The 15,787-nt window shown below is 41.2% G+C and overlaps 1 protein-coding gene across 7 annotated transcripts in view; it reads left to right on the top strand.

The window, feature by feature from the left end:
* The window catches only part of RIMS1 (regulating synaptic membrane exocytosis 1), a 2,255,956-nt gene that overhangs the window by 1,777,891 nt on the left and 462,278 nt on the right, over positions 1 to 15,787 (top strand). For all 7 annotated transcript variants that reach the window (XM_069235695.1, XM_069235694.1, XM_069235701.1 and 4 more), the window contains one exon: positions 4,314 to 4,426. In XM_069235695.1, the coding sequence (XP_069091796.1) occupies positions 4,314 to 4,426 (113 nt within the window). The remainder of the gene's footprint in view (positions 1 to 4,313; positions 4,427 to 15,787) is intronic.

Here is a 15,787-nt window from a genome sequence, read left to right as displayed (position 1 = left end):
ACATTTTATCACACGCACAGGTACCCTGGCTCAACGATCTAATAACACCAGGCATGTGCTCTGCATGCGTACCATATTGGGTTTCCATCCTGCACTTAAGTGTTTCCTATCCATTGTCCATTAGGGATGCTTTCCATCCCACTAGAAAGCACGATCACTTGTAGGGTTTTCTTTTTTCACCTAACCCTTGCAAATACACAACAGAATTCCCTGTTACCTTCTTTACGTTCCTACTGTATCCTTTTTTTGCATATTTGATCTTTGCAGCCTTATGAAAGTGTAGATGACGAAACACGTGTTTTCTGCCTTTTGGAATGTACTGTGTCTTGAGAAGAATAAACCCAATCAACTATGAAAATGCGTACTGGACTTTGGTGTACACCTTATTACTTACATGGACATTGTGGACTATACTAATGTGCCCTGGTATTCTTTGATAATTATCATGCTGTGAGATACTGGGATATAAGGCCTACTGCAATGGAAGGACAGAACCCGCATTGATTTTGTAGCCCTAGGTAGCACATACCACGTTTTAGTCAACAAAACCACTGCTTTAGACATCTTAAAACGCCAGGCCTTTTGGAAGTGAGACATGCAGAATCAGCATATATTTTCACTGGCAACCGTTCAACCAGGCAAATAACACTGCAACTGTCCAGACAAGACATATCCAAAAATGTTGAGTGTTTCAGAGGGAAACCCTTTTGGGGAATATGTTTGTAAGACAACTACATTTATATTTACATCAATTTAAAGAAACATATTTACACATATTTACACAAAAAGTATGTATTGTTGTTTTCCTCAGTGATACATTATTTGCACTAAAATAACGACCTACATTGTTTATAAAAATCTCGTAAGAAAGGTTATGGAGTCCACCACAGGTGGACGATCAAGCAGTTGACCACAGTGAATCTGCTCAAACCTACATGTGTTCAGATGAACATTTTCACTCTCTTTCATGTAATATAGCGCAGACAGAAACAGCCCCTCAGCTTTATAGTATCTTCCACAGTCATAAACCACATTTATACAGCCACTTTACACAATGTTACTGTCCATGGTTGAGCACAGCAACATTTTGTGCTCCTAAAAGGAAGACGTTTTATATTCTTTATCACCTCCTAAACTTTACAAAATGCAATCCACACCCTCTCCTGCAAATCTTCCTGTTGATCTTTTGGCGAGATAGGTTCACTGATCATACTATGTGCATTCATTGGTCTTAGTGGACATGTCTTGTTAGTACAGAGAACTTATACCTGTACAGGTAAGTATAAAAGAATGTTCTTGTATTTATCATGCACCTTCAGCAATGTACTGAGAACGAAATTGTGGTCAGTGCTTGCTGAAGAATTCCACCCATATTAATTGACGCCATAATCACACTTTATTCTAATAATTATGCAAGTTATATGGCGTCTAAACAGAGAACTAAAGGGGAATTCCCTTAGCTTAATCATATGTTTCAGGGTTGCATCCTGACCCATGGTATGTTTGCTTGCATATTAGTGATCTGGAAAAATATTTGCCATTAGGGCCTGCTGAAGCACAAACTCGGGTGAGTTCTTTATTGACTACTTTCCTTTTTACTTATGACAAAACTTCTGCAGGACTGTGCTCGTGGTCCAAGATCGCTGTAAGTCAGTTTAAACGATATGGTGAGATTTGCTCTGTTATGCAAAGAGAGGGCCAAAGCCATTAATAAAGGCTAGACAAAAAATACAGCCTGAGCCATCATTAACCATATAAATCCAATACTCTGTTGGGGGTGCCTCCTCTTTGGAGAGGGTTTGCTTGAGAGTGTGTTTGAGTGATCATCTGAAATGGCACATGCAGGTTGTTAAATGTGCAGAAGAACTGACATATTGACTAAGTGCCCTCAAGATATTTTCAGCAAGGTTTGGTCAGCTTTCTTTGCTTATCAAAAGGTTTGTCATGTTAAAGCTTACAGTGCTGCAGTATTAGGGCTGGGTTCTAGAACATGCGTGTTTCTTTACGATTTATACTGAGAACTTCTTTCATTGGTTGCTAAAGCTCCTAAGTAGTATCCTACAAGCCCATCTTTACTTTGATATTGGTCACAACAAAATCGTAGGAAATATTCACCTACAATACATTTTATTGTGGGCTAGTATTTAGCTATTCCCTGAACTTACAAAACATAGAACTGTGCTTCCAGGTGCCCTTATGGATGAGAAATCATCATGACATTTACTATGGTTTAGTCACATTTGCTCTACTCTTATCTCCTAGATCACGGAAAGTTTAGGACAAATATAAAGTACACTAAAGCTGATAGGAGGAATGCTTGCAGTAAGTAACCACTGGCAATCGCTCGGGTATAATTCTATCCCATAATTCTTTTGCCCACCACACCACCTCACTTTGGACCCAGTCATATGCAAATCAATTTTGGCACTGCCCCAATAGGAAAAGTCCAGGGCAAACTGCAAATCCAGGTTTTTCCTAAACCAGAACACAAGGAACCCAAGATTAGTTTTGCCCTGATTGGGACTTTTTTGTGGGGTGTAGGTAGGTTCCAGTGACACAATGACAACTGTAAGCATGTCTCGGCATACCCATTCAAATTAGGTATAATATCAGACACACAAAAGAAGATGGGAGGAATGCTTGCAATAGGTCTAACCAATGGCAATCACTTGGGGTATCCATTGCTTTGTTTTTTTGCCTGCCATGCCAGATCTGTTTGGATTCAGCCATATGCAAATCAGTCTTAACCCTGATCCAGAAGGAACAGTCCATCCTGAACTGCAAGGTCAGGTCCTCCCTGAACCCGAACACTCTGGGTCCTGTTCTCACTGTGCCACCAGAGCCAAGTTGTGTTGCTTGTTCATGGTTTGTAAAGTCTAAATATTTGAAACTGCAGGATACAATAATTTCATAATATATGTTTCTTCTGAGGGACATACTGTTTTAATTGGCTTATCACTTAGTTTATGCACGACCACAATTTTGAAAGATGTTGAACTCAGAAACAATTTGTTAATATTATCTCATGTAAATGTTCATGAAAATATTGTACTTTGAAATGTGTGTTTGTGAATGTTTAAACTGAAGTCATATGTACACATGTATGAGAATACAAGATAGTTCATATAGAAACCCCCGACTCTTAGAGGAGGGGGAGGGCCTCGCTTGCGGAGCACACTGGAAAACAGTCTAATAAACGCCAAAGTAGAAACAAATTAGCCACTCAGAACGAGATTTCCAGTGGTAATCCAATTTAAGCCAGTACTATGACATGACTAGGTTTGGTCGACAAGCACCTTGTTCACATACAACCATATGGTAAAAACATACCTGTTTTAACTGTAGTAACAACATAGAAAATCGACTGAATGTCTAAAAACGAAATGTTTAAATGGACGCCATCTTGGACTGATTAAAATTGTATCAGTCACACAGCAGTCTTGTTCTGAATGAGCGTCAAAAAAGTCCTAAAGACTGCAGTCAGGGGTGAATGTGACTGTTATGGACCGAATTTAGGGTTGTACCTCAGTGGTGTTTCAAGTGGAAGTGGTCATAGGCCAGATGCTTGTTGGTACCTTCCCTACTCACCCTACTGGGTTGTATGCACTTGCTTACACTTCATGCTGTCAGTTTCTGCAGCATCTATAGTTTGCGTTTAATGGAAAACAGATTAAAAACTTGAATAGCAATGAACTTTAAGGCTTTCTAACACAGATTTGATAATGCACCTCAATCTGATTCCTACATTAACCGGTTCCTGTTCCTCTTTTCTTATTGCTTGAGAAAGCGTGTTGAAGATAAATGCTCAGGAAAGTGATGGACATTTGGTGGAGGAAAGCATACTACCGTATGGGCAAGCGATATACAAACAACTCAGCCGCATCTCTTCCAGTGGGCCTCAGACGTTATGTGCATTTCCGGTCCTCGTCCACCCCTGGCAGAAACAGCTACAGTTGAATTTATATAGAGATTTTGTGTTAAATGTCTTCGGAGTACTGAGTACACTATTATTCGTGGAGATGTTCAAGTTTCCCCTAAGTAGCTGGGCACAAAAGAGCGTATTTTTGGTTAATCAAACTAAACCATTTACTGTAACATACACTAATGGATTCCATTTCATATAGCCTTCGAGTTTGCGTATGCTTGGTACATAACAAGCAATAAACTAAATAAGTCAAAAACATTAAATACATTACTTCTCTTCACAATTGATCAAATGGGGTTTTAAACTAAGGAAAATGTTTTTAGAAATAACGACCGGACAGCTCTCGATGACCTCCCTGTTAATAGTATTTCATTGTACATTTTTTCAGCAAACTTAGTAGTGGAGGAGCGAACACGACAGATGAAAATGAAAGTGCATCGTTTTAAGCAGGCATCGGGTTTTGGGTCTAGTCAAGAACTGGAGCGCGAGCAATATACCAAGGTAAGGGTGCTAGTTATTTTGCAGTCTCCTTTTTTAATACATTTTTGATGCGGCAGATCAGTGCTGGCATATTTGTGAAGAATTTTTAAACGTTTGCCTCAAATAGTGTGTAATAACTTATTGATCTATATATTCACCACACCGTACAACATAGACGAGGCATTGCTGTATGAGGTAATCATGATGTTAAAAGCACGCTGAGAGTTCTACTTTTTGCAGAACTGTGTGTAATTACTATAAGTGCTACAAGTACATGCATTATGTAACTTTCTGAAAATAATGCTCGCCTTTCAAATGCTTAACAAGGCGACAAGCACTAAGGTAAGTCCTCCGTTAACCATGGAGAAAAAAAATCAAAAACTTCAATTACTGACTACAGTGGTATCTCTCATTTTCATTTCTGTTTTCCTTTATTGAATATTAAAAGTTACAATATAAATGACACGTTATGATGTTTATTTTTAGCAAAACCACATATGCGGGTTCGGCCCATTAACATTTATTCCTGTTTGTGCATGCATAGGGAGCGAAACAGTATTCACTGCTCCCATGTTTGCGGAACCTGACCTACTGCCCATTCCGATGCTTTGAAGGTTCTATTAAGTGACGGAACCAAGTCAAGACCCGGAATCAGACTGGTCACCAACATAAAAGTGCCCCCCTTTAGCAAATTAGATATCTAAAAAAGTGGTCTATGTTTCCAAATTGGAGCAGTTTTGGTCTTGTAAAGAAAGACATGCTGTTATAAGTGCTTTGTAAAATATGTAAGAGTGCATGTGGTTGAGCTTCCTGCAGGCATTTTGTTTTAAAATCAGGGACATCACAAAAAAACACCGGCCAAGCAGACCATAAAACAGGCTCACAAATAAGCATTTTGCAATGCAATGGGTCTCGCTTTTGCTCGAGTTAGAGCTGTTAATGTTGTAAATTCCTAACTGGACTTTTCTTGCCACTTAAACTGAAAATAAAAAGTAAAACAGTTGACATATGTGAGCCGATTAAAAGTGCCATGGCCGCCATGAGCATGAGTGCAAAGGAAAGACACAAAAGGAAGAAGTTCGCTCTCAGTCAAACGTATGGGCAAAAGTGCAATTATCCATGTAACAGGGTCGATGTCCAAGGCAGTAACAAAACCTCCCCCAGGAGGTTCAAACATAAAGCATTCACCAATGATAACAAAGGATGTTTAAAAGGCAATCCCATGAACGAGTGATGGGTGTGCGGTGGGTGTGGATATAAGCCCACAGATAGATTGCAACAGGTCAGAGCGCTTGCGCACTCGGCCTAAACACATTACAGACAGAAAAACTTTGACTAGTTTAGTGTATGGAGCTAAATGCTTCCCTTCATCCCCAAAGGAAGTGAAAGGATTCAGATTTGAGCAGGTTAAAAATACTGGAGTAAATTCTTCAGTTGCAGCTTCAAACAGACATCATTTTGAATGCAACGGGTTGAGAAGGGATCTGTTGACTTTCCGTCTCCTGAAGAAATCCCCAAAACCTGGATACACAAACACTAACTGGAGGTGTATTGTTTTGGTCTTTCAACCTTGGGAGTTTTGTAGCTACTGGATTCGAAGTGGATGCTGCAGACTCTCATGTTTGCATCAAACCCTTTACTTCATGTTCAATCAATCAATCAGTATTTGTTACGCGCGGCTACTCACCCTTGAGGGTCTCAAGACGCTGTTACGTTTCTAGAAATGAGCAGCTTTGACACTTTGAACTCCCTGTAGTGTTGCGCTTGTGACGCAACAAGTGCGGGCACTACCATTAATGTGGGAAAATGAAGGGGCTCTCAGACACACACCCCTGCCCGGTTTCTATTGTATAAGTGACCCTTGGGTCTCGTGAGTTAGGATAATAAAAGGGGCGTTGACATTGGGCGCGGTCTCTTGGGACAACGAGTCACACGAATGACAAGCCGACCGTCAAAAGCCCGAAAAGTTTTGCATCGATTATTAATGTGCGTGCACCACAAAGCACAGCACGACATTACACTCCCTTAGTAACTAAGACTGCCCATGACTAAGATCAGTGTCACTGCTTGTGACCCTTAATGTATATACTGCCTGGCACTGTTGATGTATGCACAGCCAGGGACTACTGATGATTGTACTAGTAATGCGTGCACTGCTTGGGACCAATGCCAGTAATGCATGCATTGCCTCTGACCACTGATATATGTATAAGGCACAGACCCATTGCTCTATATCAGGGACTAGGAGCATTGATGCGAGTTTCTGCCTGTGCACTGGTTCAGGACCTGTCAGTGACCACTTCCGTAGGCTACTATCTTCAGAAACTGACATATATTATTGCCAAGGGACATTTATATTGATTACCTGCTTATGGATGCAATGTTCGGGTGCCATTAGCAAAAATGTCTGGGGCATTCAGACCTGCCTCATTGACCAATTATACATCCTCATACCTGAGCCACTGATGAATATTATTCCATGGTGCTAACGGTGGATATTACTGTTGAGGTCTACTGAGCCATTGGTGCACATTACTGTTTGGGGCACTTGGGCCACATTACAGGGGACAATAATGTTATTACTGTTTAGAGCGATTAATTCACATTCTGCCCTCAAGCACGAACGGCATTACTGCCTAGCCCTATTGATGTTCATTACTGTCTGGGGCCAGTGATGCATACTGCTGTCAGCAGTACTGCCTGTGGGTATTAAGTTACATACTCCCTAAGATCGCCGAGGCACATTATGTGTGGGGAACGGATTCAAGTATGGGGCGACTAACATTCAGTCTGTGCCATTATTCCATGTACTGTTAGAAGATATCAGTTCATGTATTCTGTGACAGCGTTACAGCTTGGACTAACTTACGTGAGTTTCACCTGTTGCCAGTGGCGTGATGCCATCCACTTTTTATCATAATGCTGCCTTTGATTATACTTGTAGTCTGTCGTAGCATGTGGGCGTCAGTGGGATGATAGCGTACACCTGCCACTGCCATAATGGTATTAATTTTCGGCACAACATGGGCATCAATGGCATGATGATACCCATTACTGACTGAAACTGACCTTGGCTTAACAGTCGCTTATTCATACAAGCAGACATCCATACACACTCACAGATTCGTCTATCTATAAACTCATTCTTTCTCCCAACAATTGACTCAGTCTTGTATATGCTCACTAACTATGCACATAACTCGCCAACCACCAAAGCAGTGTGTACGTCTGTCGAATTGACTTTGTCAAACCTTGCCTGCTCAGATTTTACAGGACAACTTCAGTCAGTTATGACTTTAAATAGTTACTTTTTTATTTATGGTACCTTTCATAGTACGTTGCTGCCAATGCAAAATGTTGGCTCTAACGTCATCACTGTCTAGAGCCTCACGCTAGTGATGCCACTTCGAAGCTATGCATGTAATTTTAGACAGTCCCCGTTCTCTGTATTAACCTTGGTACTGGTTGTATTTAAATCTGATCTTTCGAGCGGACCATCTTTCATCTGTGTGAATCCCGGCACAGCACATTTTTGATGATATTTAGAAGAGCCTTCCCACATTGGACTGGATCACATATCCATCGCAGAACACCGCTTTGCCTATCCAATTGAACTGCTGAGCTGTAACATAACTATCAACCACACTCACCTTTGTCGCCATAGTCAAGCCTACACCTCCGCTCCACCAATGAACGAAACTCACAGACGGCGTCCGTAAGATGACAAACTTCACTATTTATGGACGTGCCTGTGCAAGATGAGTTGTTGATAATGGTAGGCGCTGTGTTAGAATGGCTGATGAACATAAACATGTATATAACATTATAGCCGGTCAGTTAAACACACACATGATACCAAACTGAAATATAAAAGCTCTTTCTTTTAATAAGTACATCCAGTATTTATTTTTAAATAGGATTACGTAATAAAAATAAATAATATTAGTTATACCACTTTACTTTTAAGTGGAAGATAGACTTTTTTTGGTATTTCTAATAAGAAAGGGTTGCTTTTTCTTTTAAACAATTTTGACTGTAAGTTAGTGGTGAATGAAACCCCTCCACACAGCGCCACTGCCTTGTACTACAGCAGGGTGCCTCTATTTCGTTGCCATTTCTGCCGAAAGCTCTAGTGTATTTCACGTTTGACAATTTGGCTGTTTCAAGCGAAGCTTTAAGTCTGACGCCGAGAGAGAGAGAGAGAGCGTGGTTGAAATACGTAAAGTACATTTTTGTGGTCCATAATGTGTGTCACCCGATCGATATTTTGGTGCAACATTAAATTACGTGATACAAGCATTTGCAATGCAACGGGTCTCACGTTTGCTCATGTTAGAGCTGATAGCGTTGTGAACTCCTAACCTATCGGCAAAAGTGCATTTATTAACGTAACCCGAAAAAGTGCAATTAACTGTGTAAAGCGCTCGACTTCTGCCAAGTGAAATCGTGCTAGTAAAATAGAGAAAAAGTAGTCCACGAGCCGGACAGAAAACAGTGAGCCTCGCATGTTTTCTGTACTTGGTCGATGCGCTCGAGGAGGGCTAGCCACTGGAAAAGGCATGACGTATGCATGCCTTCGACTAATGAAAGCAAGCAGATTTTAATAGGCAAGCCCACGAACCAATAAAATACACTGACGTGACGTCGACAGGGCTCCGAGCCCTTTTCTAATACCTAAAGCGTCTCGCTGCAATACGCATGCACGAGCGCATGCAATGCAGGCTTACCCTGACTTGTCGGACCAGGCCGTTGGGCACTGCCTGATTGTCCTATAAGCCAGTTTGACCCTGTCATGACCACATTCTCCATTACAATGGAGTTATCTGGAAGAAGTAGTAATGGCCGAAAGACAGTGGGGTCTGCTGCAGTGAACAATGTATAGCTTGAGAAAGCAGTGTCATCTTCACTACAGAAGAAACAACTTTTTTTTAAAGTGAAAATCACAAAAAAAAGTGAAGAAGGCAGTTCACAAGGAAATCACAGGAACAATGAACTGGAAAGTGTGAGTTCAGGTGCAAAACTGACTAAGACATCTGCTGTCTGACCTTAAAGGGAATGGGCCATAGAAGCAAAGATATTTTCCACACAAACTTAATTTTATGCCTGTCAGGGATTCACAGAATGACTATTGGCTAATAAACTCATTTATTATGGTGAATGTCTGCTCCATGAGTGTAGCGAAATCCTCAATTATAAATGGCATGTGTATGATGGGAAGTCAGCAGTACAAGGCATGGTTTGCCTTGTGAGTCTGTGAACGTCCTCAAACATGTACGCATGTGGGCAATCACAATAGCTATTGCAGATACTTTCCCACCCTGGAAATATTTAGAAGGTTTCTCCAGCCAAGGGAAGAGCAACTCCTTTTCCAGGATGAAATGGGAATAGGTCACTTTAGTATTTGTTAAAGGAATGTTATTCTCCACAAGGAAAATTGTTTGCCTGCAAAGAAAGAAATGTGCATTTGCACAGCACATCAGGTTCCATTCCCCCTTGTTGAAAACTATGCTAGTTGGATTTCTGTATTGGACTAACAGAAGTCCACACCATATGTCACATGAAATATCTAGTAATACTCCTGGAGACCTGCACCTATCACAGTTAGGTGTATTACTGGGAATTTTTGCGAACTGAAAAAAAATATAAAAGTTTTTTGAGTCAGAGATGTGAATCTCCACCAGTACTCTTATGGTTTTTTGTGAATTTGGCCTACTGATGATAAAAATAATAATTTACAAAAAAAATAATGGTAGAGGAATAACAGCAGCAAAATCGACTGGGCTGAGGGTTGCAGGGTATGTAAAAGGTCTGATGTATTGTTTACTTGTTTGTAGCTGATTGAATGTGCTCAGGATTTACACAGTTTCTGGCCAGTGAACTAATGTTTATCTTCTGATGTGTGATTTGTACTGCTCCTTAATGAAGAGACTCATAGTTTGCTATTCATGTGCTGCATCTTTCTTCTGAAATGTGAGGGTGGTTAAATTCAGGATAAACCAAGGGCCAAGTTTGCAGTGTATTGCTTTTGCTTTTAAATTCAAAAGAGCCATCTTGTCAAGTGTTTCAATAATGCAGGAAGAAGTGCAGGCAGGCAGAGTTTCCTTACTCCCTGGAAGATCGTTGCAGACAAACAGAGACAAATAGTTGATATTCAGAATATTTCAAAGGATTTATAGCCATGCTGGTTCTCTAATTCTGATGAATGCTAATTGTGGCTAATTGTGGCCGCCTCCAGCCCAGCTGGCACTCCTACCCAGCAGGGTCCCCAGACATTGGACCTGATTTGGAGTTTGGCAGATGCGTTACTCCATCACAAATGTGATGGATATCACGTCCACCGTATTACGATTCTGATAGGATATAATGGGATCATAATGCTGCGGACGGGATAACTATCATGTTTGAGATGGAGTAACCCCATCCACCAAACTCTAAATCAGGCCCATGGGCTCTTGTGCCCATGGTTTTCACTCAGCCTCCCCAGCTGGGCTTCCATCAGAGCAAGGTCTTAGTCTTATGGCACTGACAAGTGTGAACACACAGTAAAAGGCTGTCTAAGATAAAGCCCAGACATACTATCTTAAAATGTTCATCACTTCCCTCTTCCCCTTCTCACTCTACTCGTATCACCTGCACATTCTTTCGGAGCACCATCACTACTACACCAAATATTGTCCAATCTGAGCCCAGTTCCTCACTTGGTTCCGTGCAGCATAGCTGGTACCTTCTGGAATAATATCTATACTGAATATGCAGTCAGCCAGTCTTACAGTTCTTACGGTCACTGATTTCACTCTGGAAACACTGTGTGGTTAGCTTGTTCTACCTGCTTAAAGTTGTGGCTCTTTGCACAAAGAGAGGAGCCTTGCCCTACTGATGGAAAGTACGGAGGAGCAGTGAAGTTATTAATTGGTAACATACACGCAAGGGGACAATATGTGAGAAGTATTAGAGTCATCAAAGTAGATTTGTGCCATGGTGCTACTTCAACTCCAGAACAGGATTCCTGTGGAGAAACATCATCCCCGTTACAGTAATAAATGGTTGCTGCTCTTGGAGAAACAGAAAATAGTCGCTTTTTGGATCAAGACCATAATCATTTGGCACACTATAAAAAATAATATTTATAATAGAGGGAAATGTGACGATTTGAGTTGGATTGAGCGCCTTTGTTGGGTTATTAGGGCAAGGAATATAGAGAACTGTCATGGCCAATATATTATTAAGAATCCTGTGAGTGACTGCACATGCATTACTTAGGTAGACAAGAACAAGGAAACATGGTAAGCAAGCAAAAAGCGTATTTCGTGTAGGATGCTAGTGTAATAACGGGGTGGACGACGCTTAAAAGTGGTACTCCTGGCCTGAATGTTAAGGGGATGCACCACGGGGTGTGATAGGTCGTTTCTAACGGAATTTGTGTTAATGTTTTCATAAATTAGATCGTGTCTGAGGTCCTTTGTGTTAATGATTTTATAAATATAGTATAAACTCGATTGGGATCTACATATTAAAGAGTGATTGGTTTTAGGCAGGGCTTTAACATTAGGGTTTTGGTAAGCAGAGCCAGCTTTAGCGCTAGTGGCACCTGCTACTGCAATCTTTTTGGCACCCCCATGACCTTCTCCGCGGATTCCCTCACTACCACCCTCCAACAGTGCCCCTCATCTCTCCATAGCCCCTCTCTCACATACAGTTTGTTTGTTTTCTAGCACTACTCATACCATTGTAGGGTGTCAGAGCACTTTTTATAGAGACAATAAATCATGCGTGTGTAAGCAAATCAGTCTCTAGGAAATGTTACCTAAGACGATCATTACGGGGTGTAGAAATCATGTCATCCACACTAGTAGGCAGTATATTTTAAGAGCGTTTAGAATTGAGAAGCACAGACTCAGGATTTAAAACGTTCCACAGTGGTTTCCGTTGGATTTACTAATAAGAACTTGTTTCTACTTAAACGAACCCTTTTGAGCAATATTAGGATACTGAAAGACTGGGGAAAAGCAAGAGGTTCTATCCTATATTGTGCACTTTGCATCCAGCTCTTTGATGACCATTCAGTGGTCCCTGTGCTGAATTAGGATTGTTATTCATGAAGTGCAAGCAACAAAAGGATCTCTGCAGAAAAAGTAACAATCCACTGAGATATCCATATAGAATTCAGGTCTGTGATCTGCATGTTACATTTGCAGCAGACATATTAGCCCCTTGCACTGCTTTATGATGAGTCAAAACTGCCACTAGGCAAAACTCCATCTCTCTTCAGCACATTTTACTTGTCTGAAAACCGCTGAACAGAAAGGGAACTCTGCAGTAGGTGTTTTTGAACACATAAGTTATTCCTAAACACAGCACCCCCTACCACCACTCAGAGCTTAGCACCAGGTACAGCTGCACCGATTGCACCACCCTAAAGCTGACCCTGATGGTAAGGGCTCCTATTATATAAAAGATAAATGTGAATTTGATGTAATTAAAATAATTAAATATACAATATTGGTTAGGTTCTCTTAAATCATGTACTTTACTTTCAGGTTTTTATTTTAATTTACTATTTGTTCATGACATGCTAGTGAAAATAGACGTGGCCCAACACACATTATATCTAATAAACAGATTCACGCATCTGTTATTCAAGTGCATAGATCAAATTCATGTAATTACCACAGTAAAGTTTAACTAACTTAAGAAAACACTGCCTAATACCTGAGGGATTTAATTCTAGGATTACAAACGAATTCGATTGGAGGTATACTTGCCGCTTAGGCTCTCATTATTCTAATGAGACTACTGGATTTTGAGCTGCAGAATCGTCTGTGGTGTGGGAGACTGAGTCTGACCCACAACAGGTGACACCTGTTGCCCTAATCCGGGTTTTGCTCCGGCTAACTAGCAGTGCCTCATCTCCACCCTAGGGCCGGGATGATTGGTATGCCGAGCGCATGACATAATTGATTTCTCAGGGAAACCGTGGTCACTCAGGTCTCATCCGTTTCTCTCTGTTACATTAGTCTCACATACACAATGACAAACAGAGGCAGTATATGTTTCAATAAGATTTTAATGAAGCGACTACATCTTAGATGGCAAAGCATGTGCTGCAATAACCCGGACGATACAGCATGACAAGATTCAAATTGTGCCCAGGAGAGTAAAGCATAGAAATAACGCTACTATTTTGTCACTAGAGCCAATAGACTGATTCCTACCTAGGCTATAATAGAGCACAGCATGTTAAGCTCTAATTCTGGCCTTTAGGTTCCCCTGGGAAGACAACATCCCCCATACCTGAGCAAAGGCCTGAAGTCTGCATAAGCAGCTGTAGCAAATCATTCAGCAATCAGCATACAGTTGTGGTTCTCTGGCTGGAATCTTCCTCTAACATGTAAGGGACACAGAACTGTTTATATAATAAAACAGCTGGTGTTATAAGAAAATGTCCCTATGCAAGGATGTGGTTTTTCTATGAATGTCAGAGACAAAACTTGTACTACGTTCACCGACAACCTCTCTTACTGCAGCCTTGAAAGAAGCACAAGGTGAGGAAGAATGTCTTGTTTGAGAACGTAGTGCTGGCCTAGGCTAAAACAGCTAGATAGAGAGAAATAAAACAATACCGCAAAAGTGGCTATTGTAAGGATAATAAACAAAGCTGAATGAAATATATCTAGGTTAAAGTGTATAGCGTCAGGCCTAGTTTGCTAAAATAACGTGCATGAAGCTATAACTAAAATGGCTACAAAACATACTCACAATGCTAAATTACTGATATTCAGTCTCACTGCATAGGTTTAGAATTTGTACTCTGGCTATGTTCTTTATGTGTAATTACTGCACATAAAAAACAACTTGGCGTAAACCATACATGCCAGAGATCTACATAGAGTAATATGCCATTTATTATCTTTCATGAGGTAAAGGAGTAGCATTATTACTTACGAGGTCTCTTGTTAGCCACGGCCCCCCTCCAACAAACGATAATATATAACATCTTACAGTCAGTCTGCACATATGCATGTGTGTGTCTGTGTGTATGTATATATCCAGCTCCTTCCTGGAATGTTTCACAGTGATCCATTAAGCGGGGGCCCAAAAACCTGTTTTTTTTCAATGGTAAACTGTTTTTGGATATCACAGAAATGGCTAAATGGAAAAAAACGAAATTTGGCGAAAAGCTAGATCTTTGGCTAGAAAGTGTGCTTTTTGTGATTTGGTGTAAAATCACTCAGTCAATTTGGAGTCAACAAATCTGAAGATAAGATCTGCTTGGCTGCCACCACACCAACAAAGAAGTGGCGGCACCCTGTAGTATTGTGATCCAGAAATGAAGAACAACGGAGACGCAGGAATAGTAAATTCCAATTTATTAGATAGATCTTCAGAGGAAGAAACTCCATCCACACCAGTACCAAAGCTCTCAGCTCCAACTGACTCCAGAATGTTGGAGCATTCTGATCACACCACAAAGAGAGGGCAGGAGGAAAATAGATCATAGCAATAGAGAGATATACTACATACTAGATTGCAAAATACAAGAAAATGCATGGAGAAGGGGAAAGATAAAATAGGAAAGAGGGGTAACAACTACACTATAAATTACATAATACACTAAGAACTAAATACTACACACCCATTTTAGGACTCAATGACTCAGTCCCCTGTCCTAAAAAGAAAAATAAAGGAGAAAAAAAACATATAGTGGGGCATGGTAGGAATGCCCTGAGCCCCTAGGGATGGTGTCCCAAAACTTCATTTTATTTTCAGATTCTATCACCAGTTTGAGAAGATCTGCAGACAAATGTAATAAAGAAATGGTTGACTCCTACACCTTCAACAACCTCCACGCCCCTTGGGTCGGCCAGGGTCTGTGGGGTGGGTGTGATCATGTAATTAGGGCAGTGGGCATGCACCCCTCTTCCTGAGCCTTTAGGAAGTCCTGCGGACTCTATCACATGGGGCTGAACTTCATATTTTAGACAGGGGCTGTGCGGGCCCCTTCCCTAGCCTCATAGAGTCCTTGGTTCCCTTTCCCTGAGGTCGAGTTTTACATTTTATGGAGGGGTATGTAGACCACCTATCTGAGCGGTATACTGGCCCTAGAGACCCCATCCTCTAGAACATGATGAGTGAAGTGTTCTGGGGATCACATCCCCAGAAGCACTGGTGCTTCCTGCCAGGAAGAGTGTGGGCAAGGAATACAGATGTAATTCCCTGTCCACACTCTTCTGGGCAGAGGGCACAAGTTTACTCACAACTGGCATGAGCACAGAAAATAGCTCCTCCCTCTGCCTGGAAAAAAAGCAACTTAGCCGGTTCTCACTGCACCTGGTATGAGTGCTGGCGGGGGATCCAGCAGAGGCTGTGGAAGTTTTGGGGCTC

The sequence above is a fragment of the Pleurodeles waltl genome, chromosome 5, assembly GCF_031143425.1.
Source record: "Pleurodeles waltl isolate 20211129_DDA chromosome 5, aPleWal1.hap1.20221129, whole genome shotgun sequence".
NCBI lineage: Eukaryota > Metazoa > Chordata > Amphibia > Caudata > Salamandridae > Pleurodeles > Pleurodeles waltl.
The sequence above is the reverse complement of the archived record's forward strand: the minus strand, read 5'-3'. Positions and strand labels throughout refer to the sequence as shown.